The sequence below is a fragment of the Telmatherina bonti genome (assembly GCF_933228915.1).
Source record: "Telmatherina bonti genome assembly, chromosome: 13".
NCBI classification, from domain to species: Eukaryota; Metazoa; Chordata; class Actinopteri; order Atheriniformes; family Telmatherinidae; genus Telmatherina; species Telmatherina bonti.
This window is the reverse complement of record NC_136611.1, coordinates 11,608,105-11,624,591: the sequence shown is the minus strand read 5'-3', so window position 1 is coordinate 11,624,591 and position 16,487 is coordinate 11,608,105. Positions and strand designations below refer to the sequence as shown.

The window sequence follows — 16,487 nt, the reverse complement described above, 5'->3', positions numbered from 1 at the left end:
TTGATGGAGTGATTACATAACACAGTCCACATTGCTCTGTAGACAGGAGGTTCCCCAAGGCTAATACAGCTCCGACAGTGCTGTCGTGCGCATGCACGCGTCCTTCACTGTCGCTCTCTGCTTCCCCACGCCCCCATCTCTCATCCCAGTCCTCCCATAGGTTCGATGCAAAGGTAAGAGAAAGTCGGGGGGCTTTATAAACATCCACTTCTCTGCTTCTGTCCTGCTGCCTGTTTCTCTCCTTTCGCTCCTTCGTGTCCCCAGCAGTGCGCACCAAAATGCCCAGCAAGAGGAAGAAGAATAAGCGTCGCATGAGGAGGGTGGTGAGTAATAGCAGCAGCATTTTTGTTTGTTTGTTCGTTTTCTTGAGATGTTTATTCCCACGTCACTTAAAGTGCTGTTTTTAATATTAATATTCTGGGGGGGGGGATGACTAAAATACAGCAACAGAAATGCTGATGATGTTGATTTAAATTGAAGGAAATCATTGTGATTGCATCACTGATGGATAAATAATGTTTTTTTAATAATGTAGTCATTAAAAAAAGTCAAAATTGTAGTCGGTGTTTATGGGTGTCGCTTTAAATGCTGTCGCTTGGCTGCGCACACGCACGCGTTGTCCGTGCGTAAAACATGTCTGGATAAAATGCACTCTTGTTTGGAAATGATAAAACCAAATCTAAACTGCACATGTTTCTTGCTCCACTAATTAAGATGGAAAAAAAAAAATCGTGTTTTTTGTTATTGGTTGTTTTTGGGTTTTTTGTTGTTGTTGTTGTTGTTTTGTTTTTTTGTTTTTGTTTGTTTTTTTCTTTTTTTAAATTCTAGATGTACATTTCAGGTTTACATTTTTCTGTTCCGTGAAAACAAGAGAAATGCCATTTTCATAAGTCCTTTAGTACAAAATATGTTGGTTTTTTTTATTTGTTTGTTTGGTTGGTTTTGTTTTCAATAAAATATAAAGTAGGCTACACTGCATCACAGTCCATTATACAATTTCTTCCTGCAATTATGCTTAAGCATGATTCAGTAGGTTGAAGTGACAGGGTGATTTGCATGACTCCTGTCCCATTCCCACTCCTCTCAGGCAATAAAGAGAAATTTTACGTTTGAACATTGAGTGCCTAGAGGAGGTGGGTGTGGCAGAGAGAGGAGGGGCATGTGCTCAGTGAAAAAAGTCACACAGAAGCTCCATTTTCTCAGAGGGCTATCACCCAACATCTCTCACTATGAAAAAATCTCAACATTTTAACCTCCTATCGATTAATTCAATCTAAAAAAGGTCTTCCTTAAAATTTTCACTTACTTATGTCTGCTGAAGACCCATCTGTTTACGCTGGGCTTTTCTACATGATGACAAGTTGACATTTTTGATCTGATTTTATTTTGATTCCTTTTAGTTGGTCGTAACTATTTTAGTGTTAGTTGTAGTATTTTACATTTTAATTGACCCATTGATGTTATTTATTCTGTTTTTAGTTTAAACTCCGTAATAAATAAATTTGCATTGCAGTTGCATATTTTGTTGGTTAATTATCAACCTCTTGCCAGTCAGCCAGTATATGCCACTCAACACCACACGACTGTATTTGGTCATGTGTTGGCTGGAGGCATGTCCTGCATTCGCTCAGATTTAGTCTGAAAGTGACACTTGGATTAAAAAGTTATTTGCAGCTTTGTTTTATCACCAGTTCCCAGAGATAGCAGAACCCTGCAAGACAAGCTGTGATCAGGACACCCAGCTGAGTGCTGCTCTCTAAGTGTCTGTTTCTCCATTATTCAGCCCAAGGAACACAATCATTAAGTCCATTTGTTTTTAAATGATGCATTGCTCTGATGTAATCAAGTTTACATTGCAAGATATCAAGCTTTGTATTGGCACAGATAAAAGACAGGTTGTTTTGACAGTGGCTCGCTGGACAGGCATTGACGTATGCACTTACACACATGCACTTTTGGCTTACAGCCTTGGTCTAGCAATGCCTAACTGGCTGTCAGCCTAACAAAAGCATTTTGGGGGAGTGATTGTTACCTGATTATAACCTGATTATGAAGTGATTAGGCCCACTGTCTGGCCCGCGGGGCACCCATCAGTGCTGCTGACTCGCACGGTTTCCATTCCCGCTTCACCAGACCTGTCAGGACCACTCTGGTTCAACTAATTAGCTTCCATTCTCTAACTAGCTTTGCAAGGCCCAATCCCAGTTACCCCCTCCCTCCAGTGGTCTGTTCTCCTAAGACCTCCATGAAAGCCAGAGGGGGTTTTGTCCAGAGTTGAAAAACATGTTGGACCCGGCGGGGATGGCATGTCTGGTATTCCTGCTAAAAGGAGTGTGCTGGAATGAACCATAGTGACAACAGCATCACTATCTGAAAACGATAAAGGCCTCCGACACTTTTAAACCACTTAAAACTCCTATTTGGTCCTTTATTTGTATTTATCCATCATCAGAAAACTACTCATATACTTTAACTCAGAAAAACCCTTAAGAAAGAAGAAAGTTTTGCACACTTATTGCCGTTTAGACGGACAGATGAGTTATTTGATGGAAAGTTCTACAGTATAAATGAACTGAACGGCACCAACTAACATGTCAGAATCGGTCTCAACTGCAGGATTAATGCGTGAAATGAAACTTGAACAATTTATTCCACTCAATACAATTATCATTAATCCTCATGTTTTTTTCCCCATCTTACAGCAAGCCCAGAGGTTAGCACTCGAAGAAAAAAATGCAGCCAACCACCCCATCAAAACCAGCCCAGGGATTGCAGTCGGAGCACCCCCTTCAGCAACCCCCAAGAAAGCGGCGAAAACCACAGCACCAGTTCCAGTAAAGAAGCCACAGGCTGTCCCCATCGTAGAGACCCTCAAAGAAGAACCAAAGCCTACTGTCAAAGTACCTGTTGTAGAACCCATACCAGCTGATGTAGAGGCACCAAAACCAGAACCTGGGTTGATGGTACAGTCTCATGCAGAAATTGAAGCCCGCGTGGGGGACGAGGTTGAGGGCCCAGCACCTGTCACTGAAGAGGCGCCTGTCATTGATATCCCACCAGTGGAGCCCCCTACCGTTACAGCTGCTGCAGAACAGGAAACCAAATTTATCCATCCTGCACCAGAACCAGTCAATGTGGTAGGTGTTCTTCTATTTATTGATACGATGTGAGCGTTGACTGAGGGGCAAAGGCGTTTGGTCAATCTTCTGCAGACTTTCTCAAGTGACCAAGATTCTTTGGTGTCCAAAGTATTTTTAGAAGTCACCTTTTGACTTTTTATGGCATCCATCAAGCTGTTCCCTTCTCAGAGACAATAAGGGCTCTATAGAGTTTGTTATTTCACAAGGATTTAGAGTAAACATCACCAGATTCCATGCTGTGCAACGTTAGCCCAAAGGAGACGATTTTATGGTTGTGTCTTTGTGTAGCTTAAGAGTTTATTTTTCTGAGTGACAGTCTCAGGTCTAATGTAGGGTACTGAGGTTCTTCTGGGAGCAGGGAAGTAGAACTGGTGGAGGCTGTGAAGCTGAGGGAACAATGTGTTCCATTTAGCAAAGAGGTGGAAAAAAATGGGAGAGCTTGGAGGCTGCACCACTGGGGCATCAGGAACAGTTTTTAGCAGCCATTTGACATTATCACCTTTTGCAAAATGCTTGTGCTTCTAAACACACATTCATCTTTATTTGTTGCTAAATGCACCTTTTATTGTCATATGCTAAAACTGAAGACATTTTTGACAACCATACATTTCTGCTCCTATCAGTTTCTGCAGAAGCTCCATATTTATATTGCCTTGATTGGAACCAAAGAAGTTCTAGTATCAGTCTTAATGATATTTTTAAAAAAAAAAAAAAAAATCTGCCCATTATTTGAGTTTGATTAAGCAAACTAAGAGATGCTGGTTTCATAAAATTAGGAAGTTAGCTTTTGTGCAACCATTTTAGGAACAGAAGATAGATAGATAGATAGATAGATAGATAGATAGATAGATAGATAGATAGATAGATAGATAGATAGATAGATAGATAGATAGATAGATAGATAGATAGATAGATAGATAGATGGATGGATGGATGGATGGATGGATGGATGGATGGATGGATGGATGGATGGATAGATAGATAGATAGATAGATAGATAGATAGATAGATAGATAGATAGATAGATAGATGGATACTTTATTAATCCTGAAGAAAACTGAACACCAGCAGCTTGTGCACTCATAAAGGTAACTTTCATACAAAGTGAATAGGTCGAATAAAAACACCTACTAAATCAATAAATGAATATAGTAAAACATAATAAGTGAAATAAAAACCTTGTGGTAATATGTCCTGTTTCTTCCAGTCACCTACACAAACACATAAATCTTTATATTTAAAGGATGGGCACATGCACAGCAGAGCTGTGGTCTTTTTCTCCCAGTAGCTGGCCCATGTTCACATAAGTCACATATATATACATATATATATATATATATATATATATATATATATATATATATATATATATATATATATATATATATATATACATATACATATATATATATATATATATATATATATATATATATATATATATATATATATATATATATATATATATATATATATATACATATATATATGTGTGTGTGTGTGTGTGTGTTACATGTCTGTGAGTGTGTATGTGCACGTGTTGCCCACCCTGTCATAAAAACTGCATTACTTCTTCAGCATTCCTTGGGCCATGTCATCCGGTAAACTTATGTACCATTGAGTCTGGAGGTCAGGACAGCAAATCTTTAACCACTAAGTGTTAGATTCTGTAGGAGATGGACTTCCCATCATTATGTAGCTCCAAGTCGCAGCAGCATCCCTCTCCCAACACCCCCCCACCCCCCCACATGCCTCTGCCTCTCTCCTTCCTTCTCTCGCTCCCTCCCTCCCATGCACCAAACCACCCATTACTCTTTTTCCTGCTTTCTTTCCTTCCTTTTTTTCCAGCGCTCCTTCGCTGCTTGCAGATGTGTCACATTCAGCTCAGGTTCGCAGGAATGAACAGCTCAGAAACTCACCTTTGCAAAAGAAAAAAACGCGGCTTTATCTGCTAAATATATTCGCTTTATGACGTTTTCTCGGTTTCATAATCTTTCTCAGCGAGTCTGTTGAGCTTCATAACGGTTTTGGAAGTAAGGCTAGGATCAGATCAGACAGATGGGGCTTGTATTCAGTTGGCTTTTGGGCCAAAGACAGGTCCAACCACCTCTAGATGTTACCACGGAGACTCAAGTGAGTATGATCCACTGCCTGTTCTACACACCTTCTCTGTGTCTTCGATTTTTCTGCGGCTTGAAGCAGCGGCGGGTGTGTCTCTTGGTGTGGCTGAACATTATGTACGGCTCACGCTCCCCCCATGATCCTGCCTTTAACTCCTCCCCCCATCCTGTCACTCACCTCTTTACTCCCCGTCATCATCTTTACCTCCCACCCCTTCTTCTCTGCCATTTTTTGTTTGTTTTGCACGTGCGCATGGTTCTTTGCTTAGAGTTTGAGGAGGAAGCAAAGTCAGGAGTGGACGGTATAATTTATTGTATGCTGAACAGTGAGGGCTTACATTTGCATGTTGAAGAGTGTTTGTGTGTGGTTTAGCGTGTTGTATCCAAACAATAAAGAAAAGCTGCAATAAGTTGTCAAGACTGCAAGAAATATCTGCAAAAACGATGTCCAAGTGTTCATTTGTCATGTTGAAAATGCTAATTACACTTGTGTCTGAATATAGTTTACTTTATCACACTTGCCATAATAGCTGCAGAGACTAAATGTTTTGGCGAGCGTCAGAGATGTGCACGTTTTTGGACTTAGCTGGAAAAGTTAACACCTTGTGGCAAAGCATGTGCAGACCCTACATTCCTCCTCAGACCTCCAGCTTTCCTCACATGCATGCAGCCTCCCCTCCTACCAAACCCTACCTGGCAACTTTTATAGGTCTGTTTTCTATGATGGTTGATTTAACAAATACTCTGTTTGTTCAGTTTCTGTTTTTATATCAGATAATTTACCTATTTTATAAAATGGACAAAAAAAAAAAAAAAAGTTAAAAAGTTGTCAGAGATCCCAAAACACCGGAAATAAATTATTTGATGTGTCTCTTTGGGATGAAAGATCGTTTTAAAAGGTTTGTCAGGTGCTGGGTATGTCTGACGCTGTAGATACAGTAAGTACACAGTGTTCCTCTGGAGGGGGTGCATATAATGTGTTTGGGTACGCGCGCGTGTGTGTGTGTGTGTGTGTGTGTGTGTGTGTGTGTGTATTTTACGGCAGATTTATAGCTAACCTTACTCCCTCTTCCCCGTCATCCTGTTTCCTTTCCCTGATTTCCTCTATAACATCCCTCCAATATACTCATCTTACCTATATGAGCATATTTTCACACTTTGTTCAGGAGCTGTTTTTCTTAAGGGCTTAAGATGGAGTTAGATGACTTTATGCAGTGAAATTCAGACCTGTTCGTGACAAGCAGTGTGATGCTGCACGCTCTGGAGTCGTCCTACATTGGTGAAGAACTGGCACAACACAGGCTAAATAATTTAGTCAGACTATGAAGATTTACAATATTTATGGGCTGTTCCCTGCGATTGCGTTATGGTTCAGCACACTCGTGGCTGCAGAGTCGGTGCTCGCCCTGTGTCCATTCAGACTGATGCCATCTGGAAATCAAAAGTAAAGGCAGCATCTTAAGTAGAAGTGGATGACATCATCATGTGGGCATTGCTTTTTCCTAAATCATTGTTTAGAGTTAAGTAACTCTGCAAGCAGCTCTATGATAAACACCTTTAAAACAAAAACCTTCATATTATCGTATGTTGCAACTTGTTTAAAACACCTTTAAGCAAGGTCTTCTTTGTAATCGGTTATGACATGAATCCATAACTGTCAATAAAATATGCAGGATTAAGAGGATGAGGATTTTGTGGAGAAAAGACTGGAGGGAAAAACAGAATCAAATCTGTGTTTTACAGAGGGGATGAAAAGAGGGTGTAGTAGTGTCCCATTATCCAATTGGTTGTAAGATTCCTGTAAGAAGTAGAAAGCTCCTCCTCCTTCCTCCCAAGAACAGTTTTACTCACACACCGAGTGTAGTTTGAAGCAGTGTACATTTGCCTGTTTGTGTTTGTACGGACCTACCATGCCAAAGTCAGGATGTAATTTGGAGACACATTTCCCTTTATGGACAGAGAAAATGTGCAGAGACTCTCACTAGGGTTTCTCTGTTAAATATCTTGAGGCCATGACAGCTACAGTTTGACTGACAATCTGTTTTATTGGAGTTTGTTTTGCTCTGGGCACATTTTTAAGACTCTCGTGTGTGCCTCTCCCAAAGCTTGACCTTTGCAAGATCAAAACAGGATATTGGCACGGAGCAAAGCACTTAATGTTAAACAGCAAAATCTGCTCATTAACATGTCCCAGAGTGCTTTTAAAAATAATGATCATAAAAAGAAAGAGGTTTTGTCCACTATACGCTGCTCTAATAGATTTAATGCATTGTTTTTGCGAACTTGAGAATAAACTTTATACTCCTCTCCCCCTTTCTTTTCTTTTGTAGGCCCCAGTCGACGTTCCAGTGATGGCTCCTACTAAGGCAGAGGTAAAAGAAAAAAAGAAAAGTAAAAACCAAACTAACAACAGTCAGTAGTTTTCTTTTGGACTCTCACTATTCACATAAATCGACTGTTGTCTAACAAGCTAAAGGCAGATTAAGCAGGTGGGAATGAGCGAAACATTACTCAACATGTAAAATTGAAACCAGCTTGCATTTTTGTGCAACTTGCAACAGGGACAAGTTCAGATGCCTTGAAGAGAAAGAGCATTTTTAGTTTTTTTTCTGCAAAGACAGATCAACAAAACATCAGTTATAAATCTGTGCTGTGAAATAGGGGAATTCTAACCAGTAAATGTACATTTTATGACATTAAACTCTCCTTTTTATTGAAAGAGAATCATAAATAGTCAACTCGTCATCGTAGCAATCCAGCCTGATTAAAGTTGTCTTGAAAATTTAACAAGTTTACATTTACTTAATCTTTCTGCTACATACCTAAAACATAATCTGTCCATGTAAATGAAAAAGGAAAACACACAAAAAGGCCAGATTATTTATTTTTAAAGTGTTTATGTTCAAGTATAGCGAGTCTCAGAGAGAAGAGGACTCCAGAGGAATAACTGATGTATGAATGGTTGGTAATGGAGCTTCTGATACTTAAACAGCATAAACAAGAGAATTGCTTCAGTTGCATTTTTATAGAAATTGATTTTATTTATTCATTCTTAGTAAGGTTCAAATTCGTGAGTAGCTACTTATTGCTGCTTAAATGTTTAAACCCACTTAGCAGTGAGTAGCTGCTCAATGCTACTTAGAGAAACACAAGCGATCTTAGAGCTGTGTGTGTGTGTGTGTGTGTGTGTGTGTGTGTGTGTGTGTGTGTGTGTGTGTGTGTGTGTGTGTGTGTTGACCATAATGGAATAAACTTTAAAAGGTTCAGTGTTGCGTTCATAACTAACAGCACTGTTTTCAGGTCCTGCTATAGGCTACTAAAGAAAATGCATGTCTTAAAATCATAATAAGATGTTATAAATGGTAGCTTTTGTTTGCTTGCTTGTTTGTTTTACAGTGAAAGAGGGTTTTAAATCCAGTTGATAACTGATTTAGATTTTTTTTTAAAAAGCTGTAAAAAGCAAATATGGCTAAACCTTTTAGTTCTTCTTCCTTTAAAATTGGAACTTTTTAGAGAAAGACGGTGTTCATTCAGCACACAATCAATACTTCATTCAGAACAGTTGTGGAAATGCTGGTAGGTTTTATTACTGACACAAAATTTCCACTCATGTTTTAAAAGGTCCCGGCAGCCCAGACTTGACAACAGACAATCGTTTCTATAGAAAAGTGCTAAAAGTTCCAATGACTTCAGCTTCACACCTAAAAAATAACACCGGATTCAGGTCTATGTGAGACGATACTCCTGTCACTACTTGGCTTACTCATCCACATCAATTTATCACAGATAAAGATAAATACTCTACCAGCCAAAGATTTTGACACACATTTTTGATTCCAATGGGAAAATCAAATGAGTCTGTCCAAACTTTGGTCTCATGGTGTAAATAGATTAATGACATTTTATTGACCTTTTTCTTGTTTTTATATATATATATATATATATATATATATATATATATATATATATATATATATATATATATATATATGTGTGTGTGTGTGTGTGTGTGTGTGTGTGTGTGTGTGTGTATATTTACCCATTTATCTTTTCAGCTATTCTGTTATGAAAACTTTAGTTTGTTTTTTGTCACTTTTCAGATCCAGATAGAGGACACTGTAGTCATAAAGACAGAGACTAAACTGGTAAGCTGTTTGACCTTAACTGTTGACAATTTGCTTATATTTGTTTATTTTGTAAGTGCAATGTTTTACTGCTGCTTTGGGAAAATGTTTTGTCATCTTCATCTGTAGTTTCCTTGCACACTGATTAAGAGTCACTTAACTAAATGCATGTTTCATGCTTACTTAATGTGTGTCGTTTTGACCTTGCATGCGTAGATCCATGATGTCTGCAAGCTGGAGCCAGAGCTGGAGCCAGAGCTGGAGGCAGAACTGGAAGCTGAAGCTGAGACCTTGGTAAAAGAAGACACTGTGACTGAGGTGCAAGTGGAGGTGACCACCACAGAAGAAATCTCTGTACCTGAACCTGCAATGGCAACCACTGAAGAACCAGTGGTAGAAGAACTTAGTATTGATCAAGTTTCCACTGAAGCAGAACCAGCTGCGGACAGCGTGGCTACAGAAACTCTTGTTGAATCAGTGATGGAGGCTGTTACAGTGATACCTGAGCCTGAGCAAGTGATTGCAGAACTAAGTCCTGCAGCCCCAGCTGAGGAGGAAGAGGCTGAAGGTGAAGTAGAAGAGACGGATGAAGAAGACGCAGCTCCAGTCCCTGCTGAGCCTGTCACAGCTGCAGAGGTGCTCCCTGAGAAAATGTTCTCTTCTTCTTTTCATTTAATCTCTTTTTTTAAAGCCAATTCAGTTGTCTTATCCTTTGTTTTTATGTGAAGAGCATGCAACTTCAATAGTTGTGTTTTTTGTAGATTTTTTTTTTTTTTTTAAATGAAATTTGATGATTTTCTAGCACCAACTATTTAATAGAAAATGATCATATCTCACTATGCCCATTTATTTGTTTTGTTTACGTCAGGATACACTTGTGCCGTCTGTGGAAATCCCAGTGGTGAGGAAATTAAATGATTAAAACTTATGGTGCACTTTAAATCATATACAAACAGTACTCAGAAAAAGTTTGGGGTATTTGGGTTTTTGTATGATGTCAGAATAAACCTAAATACTCTGTTTTAATATTTACAGGTTAACTAAATTTGTCTTCCTCTAAATTTTTAAATCCACATGCAAAACTGTTTCGTGTTTAAGTTTATATTGCAGAAACGATTTGCCATTAAAAACAACAAAAAACTGCCTGAACCAAATACTCTGGTTCAATGACAACTTGTATTTAACAGTCCTTTTACATCATAATGCTTATATTTAGATAAATAACACCATAAAACCAAAACAAATTACATTTATTTATAGTGTAAAGTACTTTTTAAACACAAACACACCACAAAGTGCTCTGCAAAATACACAAAACAACAAAATAAATACACAAAAAGTAACATATTGGGGCATACTGCAACGAAGTTTATAGATTTTGTTTAGATTAATTATTCTATATGAAGGAATTCTTGCACAATTCTATTTAAATGCCAGACATTCATGTTATTATATCAGTGTGGCATAAACCTCTTACCTTTCCTGTTTTATTCAACATAAATTATAATATCCTCAACCTTTTGTGAGTACTATAAAAGTATCTATATACATGCCTTAAAACTGACGTAATGGCATGTTGTCTCATCAGGTGTCAGACACCATCCCTGATGCTCCGGTGAAAGAAGCTGAAGCCCCCGTTGCTGAAGAAAAAGAGGTAAAAGTGAAAGTATAAGTTTCTCATTTGTCTGTGATTGGTAAAAAGTTGCTCTCATGTCACGACTGTAAGCTTTATGCTATGTTTCTTACCCTAAATATGCTGAGTGATCTGAGTGGGTAACATTTTCCTGTCATCCCGTCTGCCCCGCAGGCTGCTGCTGACATTCTGGTTGAGGACTTTGTTGTGACAGAATCAGTGCCAGCAGCACAGGTTGCCATCTCTGCATCTGCTGATGTCCAGCAGGTTGGAACAACACATGCAAAGAGATTACTACTTCATAATCCCTTAATCAGCAGCCTAGTTTGTTTATTTCTATTTTAAACATTGAAATCTGTGTACTTTCTTACTGAAACAAAGTTAGGTTTGAGCTATCAGTGCTTTTGTGGGATAAATGGTTTCCACTTTTAAAGCAACGCGACTGGTTTTTAGAAAAATTCACCCAAGTACACAGTAGTTCTTATTCAGTACAGTGTCTCTGTTAGTCTGGTTTCTCAGAGGATATCTGAAAATCTTACAGTCCTGAAAGCAGCAGTGTCAAGTGAATGTGGTGTTGACATGGTGGCAACAGAGCAGATATCTCCATCCAGCATGTATAAAGTCAAGAAAGTAAAAAAATAAAGTCAAGAAAGTTTTGAATAATTCATAACCATTCTATAGATTGTACATATGGCAAACATATGCATTTATGTCCACAATGATAAACTAGTTTTACTTAATACTGTTTTAGAAGCAGTTTTCACTTCAATCCGCTCTCTGTTGTTTTCAGGAAATTGTAACCACGATGGAGACCTTCAGCACCCAGATGGAATCCACGGACATTGCTCTTTCTGATCCCGAGCCTGCTGCTGCACCTGCAAAGGATGTGATTATTGTAAGCTCTACACTGTTCATCGCATGCCTTTAAAAGCAAGTTGCACTAAAGCACTAGATGCAAAAAACTCTCATTCTTCTGTTCCTCCAACCTCATCACTCCTGTCCTTTTCAGGAAGCTGCTGAGCAGTCGGGTTTGGAAATGCTGTCAGAAGAGCCTAATCAAGAAATCTGTGACATACCATGTCAAATGCAGATCCCTGCAGAGCCCGTGCAGCTCAGCTCAGCAGTAAATATGTTTAATTGCAAAGAAGACTATTAATACTTAATTGTTTATACTGTTATGCAAGTATTTAATCTTTGATTTTACAGCATATTCACCAGATTTAATGTCTTGTTTGCTGTTAAAGGAGATCTCAATGGAGACAGCATTGAACGGACACATTGTTCCAGAGGTCTCTATTGAGGGTTAGAGCCACACCACACAGCTCAGAAGTTCTTTTACTCTGTGTAAGTCTATCAAAGTAGTGAACAAATTTATTATCTTGTCATTTTTCCTCATTTTGATTCAATCTGCAATCCTGTTATCAATAATTAAGCAAGTCTGTTTACACGAGTTGTAACAGCCACCAACCAATCTCCTGCAATTTTCATCTCTTTCAGATTCCCCTTTGGTCATTTGGAGGACTCAAAGCTTTATCCTGAGTCAACCAGCCGACCTTTTCATTTTTTAAGGCTTAAGACAGAACAGCCAGGAAATCGAAGGGGCATCCACACTTTGAAGTGCCTTTCCTGTCTTGTTTTCTGTTGAAACATCAAACCAGATGTCAACGTGCAGAAACTGCTATAGTCCAGGCAGCAGCAGCAGAGACTAATAGAAAAAAAAAAAGAAATGTTGTGGCTCCTTTTAAAGCTGTATTTTCGCACACACCACAACACACTTATGCATTAGCAGTGGAAGCAGAAGAATCCAAGAAAAGAAGATTTAATAATGACATGAACATGATATTTCCATGCACATCTGCCTCCACGCTGCCTACATTTAAAGCATGTGAATACTGTAGTATGGGTGATCAGGCCTGTAGGAAGTATGTTGGCCGATTACTTATAAATGAGGGTCAATTCGTCTTGTTTTTCACGACTTAAAAGTCACCAATTTGACTCACTGGCATCTTTCTCAGAATCATACACACACGTTTCCCCACAGCACTCCCATTCTTGTCCCATTTTCTGTCCTCCAGTTCTCTCTGTCTAAACTAAGTGCCAATGCTAAGGTTAGTGCGATGCTGAGGCTAGTTTTAGGTCTTATGGCCGCTGAAGCCTGGAGAATGACAATTTTCTGTTTCTTTCTCACTTTATCCTTTTGTAATTCTTTTTGTATAGACAGAATGATGTGATACAGTTTTGTCTTCAAAGCCTGTGCCCTTGAGGGGAAATATGGGGCGATGTGAGGATTATTGTTGAGCTGTTGATGTGCTGCCTCCACCTTTGAAATAAAGCTGTAACTCATCACAGTGAAGGAGCATGTGTTTTCCTTGCCTCTTACCTTTAACTTAAATAATCAGGTGAGTCACATGGCAGAGCATTAGTTAAGAAAAAAACCATCTTAAATATGTGAAATAACAACTGCACCCCATTGTGAGGAGGTTCCTGTATTGAGCCTCTGCTGTGGCATATCTGTATGGCGTGTGCAGGTTCTCTCTGCTAATGCATAAATTATTTGCGTTTTCAAGATTTGGCAGGTGGATTTGTGTTTTTGTCTTTCTTTTTTGGCCCCATGATGGACTGGCAACCTGTCCAGGGTCTACCCTGCCTCTTGTCGGACTACAGGTGGTATCGACTTGAGCCCTTCCATGACCCTGCATTGGAGTAAGTGGGTATATAGTAGGGCTGTGACGATACGCTTTTGTCCCGATTCAATTCGATTCCGATTGTTTTGGGTGCTGATTTGATTTAAATTGTGATCCTCACAGTTCTTTGATATTAAAGCTTTTTGTAGATTAAAAACAAAAATTATGGATAAAACTTTTTTCTCATCATTTTCCTTGATTTCAATGAGGAAAAAACAAACACAGTCACCAGATCATCATTCTGCTGCTATAATGCCCAAGAAGACAAGTAAAAAGATCAATAAAAACAATAAAAATGACAAAAAATTTATAATGGATTATTTTTATTTATTTGAAAAAATAAAATAAATTTTTTGACAAAAAAAAAAAATCTATTTTAAAATTGTGAAGCAAAAAAATCCCAATTTTCAATTTTTCAATTCGATTTTCCCACCCCTAGTATATACACTCTCAAAAATAGAGGTACAAGATAAGGACATTTCTGTACCTATAGGTACATTTTAAAGAAATGTTCTCTCAAACGTACAATACTGGTCTTTAAGAGACCAGAAGCACACCTTCAGAGTACGAAAAAGGGTTTAAATTGACATAAAGTACAAATTTGTACCATTTTGACCATAAGGGTACCTGTAGCATTGAAAAATGTGATGTTAATGGCTGTAATGTTACAAACTAGAGCAGAGTTGAGTGATGACAGTAGTACTACTTAACAGTCATTTACTACACCAGACAATGAAGGTCAGATGCTGCAAACTAAGTGTATGTCTGGTCAGTATTTTCAGATTTTGAAGATTATTTCTAGATTAAAGATAAGATAATATTGCTAAGTGGCATGGACCAGGCCTAATGCTGTGAAAAACATAAAAAACATAACTTGATAAGGTACAAAAATAGACCAAACTCCTCAGGCAAACATTAGCCCCTAACACCAGGACGAGGCTGAAGTTAGCTTCCGATTCGTAATATGTGTAAAGGGCAATTCCACTGAATTTTTCGGAAACAACACCACATTAGACCAGGTCCTGACAAAAAACTATAACACTTAGACTCTTCAATCCTGGGCTAAAATATTCCACATATTATGCAGATTCAATAAAACATAGTGTCTGATTTGTGAAACCTTTATTCTATTTGTGAAAATGCAAATAATGCTCATTTAATGTCATTTTTTGGCATCTGGGCTAAAATATTCCACATACTATGCAGATTCAATAAAACATAGTGTCTGATTTGTGAAACCTTTATTCTATTTGTGAAAATGCAAATAATGCTCATTTTATGTCATTTTTGGCATCTGGACCACATTAGACCAGGTCCTGACAAAAACTACAACACTTACACTCTTCAAATCTGGACTGGAATATTCTAAATAATATGCAGATTTATTAAGACATAGTTTCTGATTTGTGAAACATTTCTTTTTTCATTCATTTTGGGACAAGCGAAATTATGGAATTTTTTATATTGTACAAACTTAAACCCATTTGATATTTTGTTTTGCAGATTATCATCTTGTATCCAATTACAGTTTTGTAATACAAGACAAAGTCATACTTTTCCTTTCTCATTTTTAAACAACAAAATTAAATGCAAATGTTTGCATTATGTGAATCTTGAAGCATGCTTGTAATATTTCCCCATTAGCCAGCATGTCATTTTTTATACAATAAGTAGTCTTTTTAATTCCACTGTGTAACACACAGTAGCTGGGTGAGGCAACTGATGTTATCACCCTCTTGCAGTACATTGAAGACACCAGACAACTGTTGAACCAGTTGTTGAGTCCTGGTTGAAGCTTAGTGGAGATGTGCAAAACAATTGCCATTGTTTTGCAAGGTTGAAGTTTAATGAACCAAATACAAATCAGAATGTGGGACTAGAATAAAGGTTTCACAAATCAGACACTATGTTTTATTGAATCTGCATATTATTTAGAATATTTTAGCCCAGGTTTTCAAGAGTGTAAGTGTTGTAGTTTTTTGTCAGGACCTGGTCTAATGTGGTCCAGTTGCCAAAAGTGACATAAAATTAGCATTATTTTCATTTTCACAAATAGAATAAAGGTTTCACAAATCAGACACTATATTTTATTGAATCTGCATATTATTGAGAATATTTTAGCCCAGGTTTGAAGAGTGTAAGTGTTGCAGTTTTTTTTAAGGACCTGGTCTAATGTGATCCAGATGCCAAAAAATGTCATAAAATGAGCATTGTTTTCATTTTCACAAATAGAATAAAGGTTTCACAAATCAGACACTATGTTTTATTGAATCTGCATATTATTTAGAATATTTTAGCCCAGGATTGAAGAGTGTAAGTGTTGTAGTTTTTTTTGTCAGGACCTGGTCCAATGTGTTGTTTCCGAAAAATTCAGTGGAATTGCCCTTTACACATCTTGTGACTCGGAAGCCACGAATCGGAAGCTAACTTCAGTCTCGTAACACCAGGCTCAGTGGACTATCGGGAAGCGATATCCTCCACAAGGCTTTATTTTGTGACTGTTTGTTGGCACGCTGATAGAAGTTACTTTTAATAAAACATTCATTCATTATCCTAAACGGGGAAGCTGGAGCCTATCCCAGCAGTCTTTTGGGAGAAAGGCAGGGTACACCCTGGACAGCTCGCCAGTCCGGCCACACAGAGACAAACAACCATTCACGCTCACTCTCAGTCAATTTAGAGTAACCAATTAACCTAACATGCATGTCTTTAGACAGTGGGAGGAAGCCGGAGTACCCGGAGTGAACCCATGCATACACGGGGAGAACATGCAAACTCCACAGCCC

At 38.3% G+C, this 16,487-nt stretch overlaps 1 protein-coding gene across 3 annotated transcripts; it reads left to right on the top strand.

The window, feature by feature from the left end:
- The first annotated feature begins 244 nt into the window (after positions 1 to 244).
- Positions 245 to 13,353, top strand: LOC306763943 (uncharacterized protein). Of its 3 annotated transcripts, XM_079250909.1 has the most exons (12): positions 245 to 323; positions 2,703 to 3,137; positions 7,591 to 7,632; positions 9,361 to 9,405; positions 9,601 to 10,020; positions 10,253 to 10,285; positions 10,973 to 11,038; positions 11,192 to 11,284; positions 11,808 to 11,912; positions 12,027 to 12,140; positions 12,262 to 12,361; positions 12,515 to 13,353. In XM_079250909.1, the coding sequence occupies exons 1-11, from the start codon at positions 279 to 281 to the stop codon at positions 12,322 to 12,324; spliced, it is 1,461 nt and encodes a 486-aa protein (XP_079107035.1). In that variant the 5' UTR covers positions 245 to 278; the 3' UTR covers positions 12,325 to 12,361; positions 12,515 to 13,353. The 3 variants fall into 3 exon arrangements, with proteins under 3 accessions (XP_079107035.1, XP_079107036.1, XP_079107037.1); XM_079250910.1 differs by lacking the exon at positions 10,253 to 10,285; XM_079250911.1 differs by lacking the exons at positions 245 to 323; positions 2,703 to 3,137 and adding an exon at positions 4,995 to 5,273.
- The last annotated feature ends 3,134 nt before the right edge of the window (positions 13,354 to 16,487 follow it).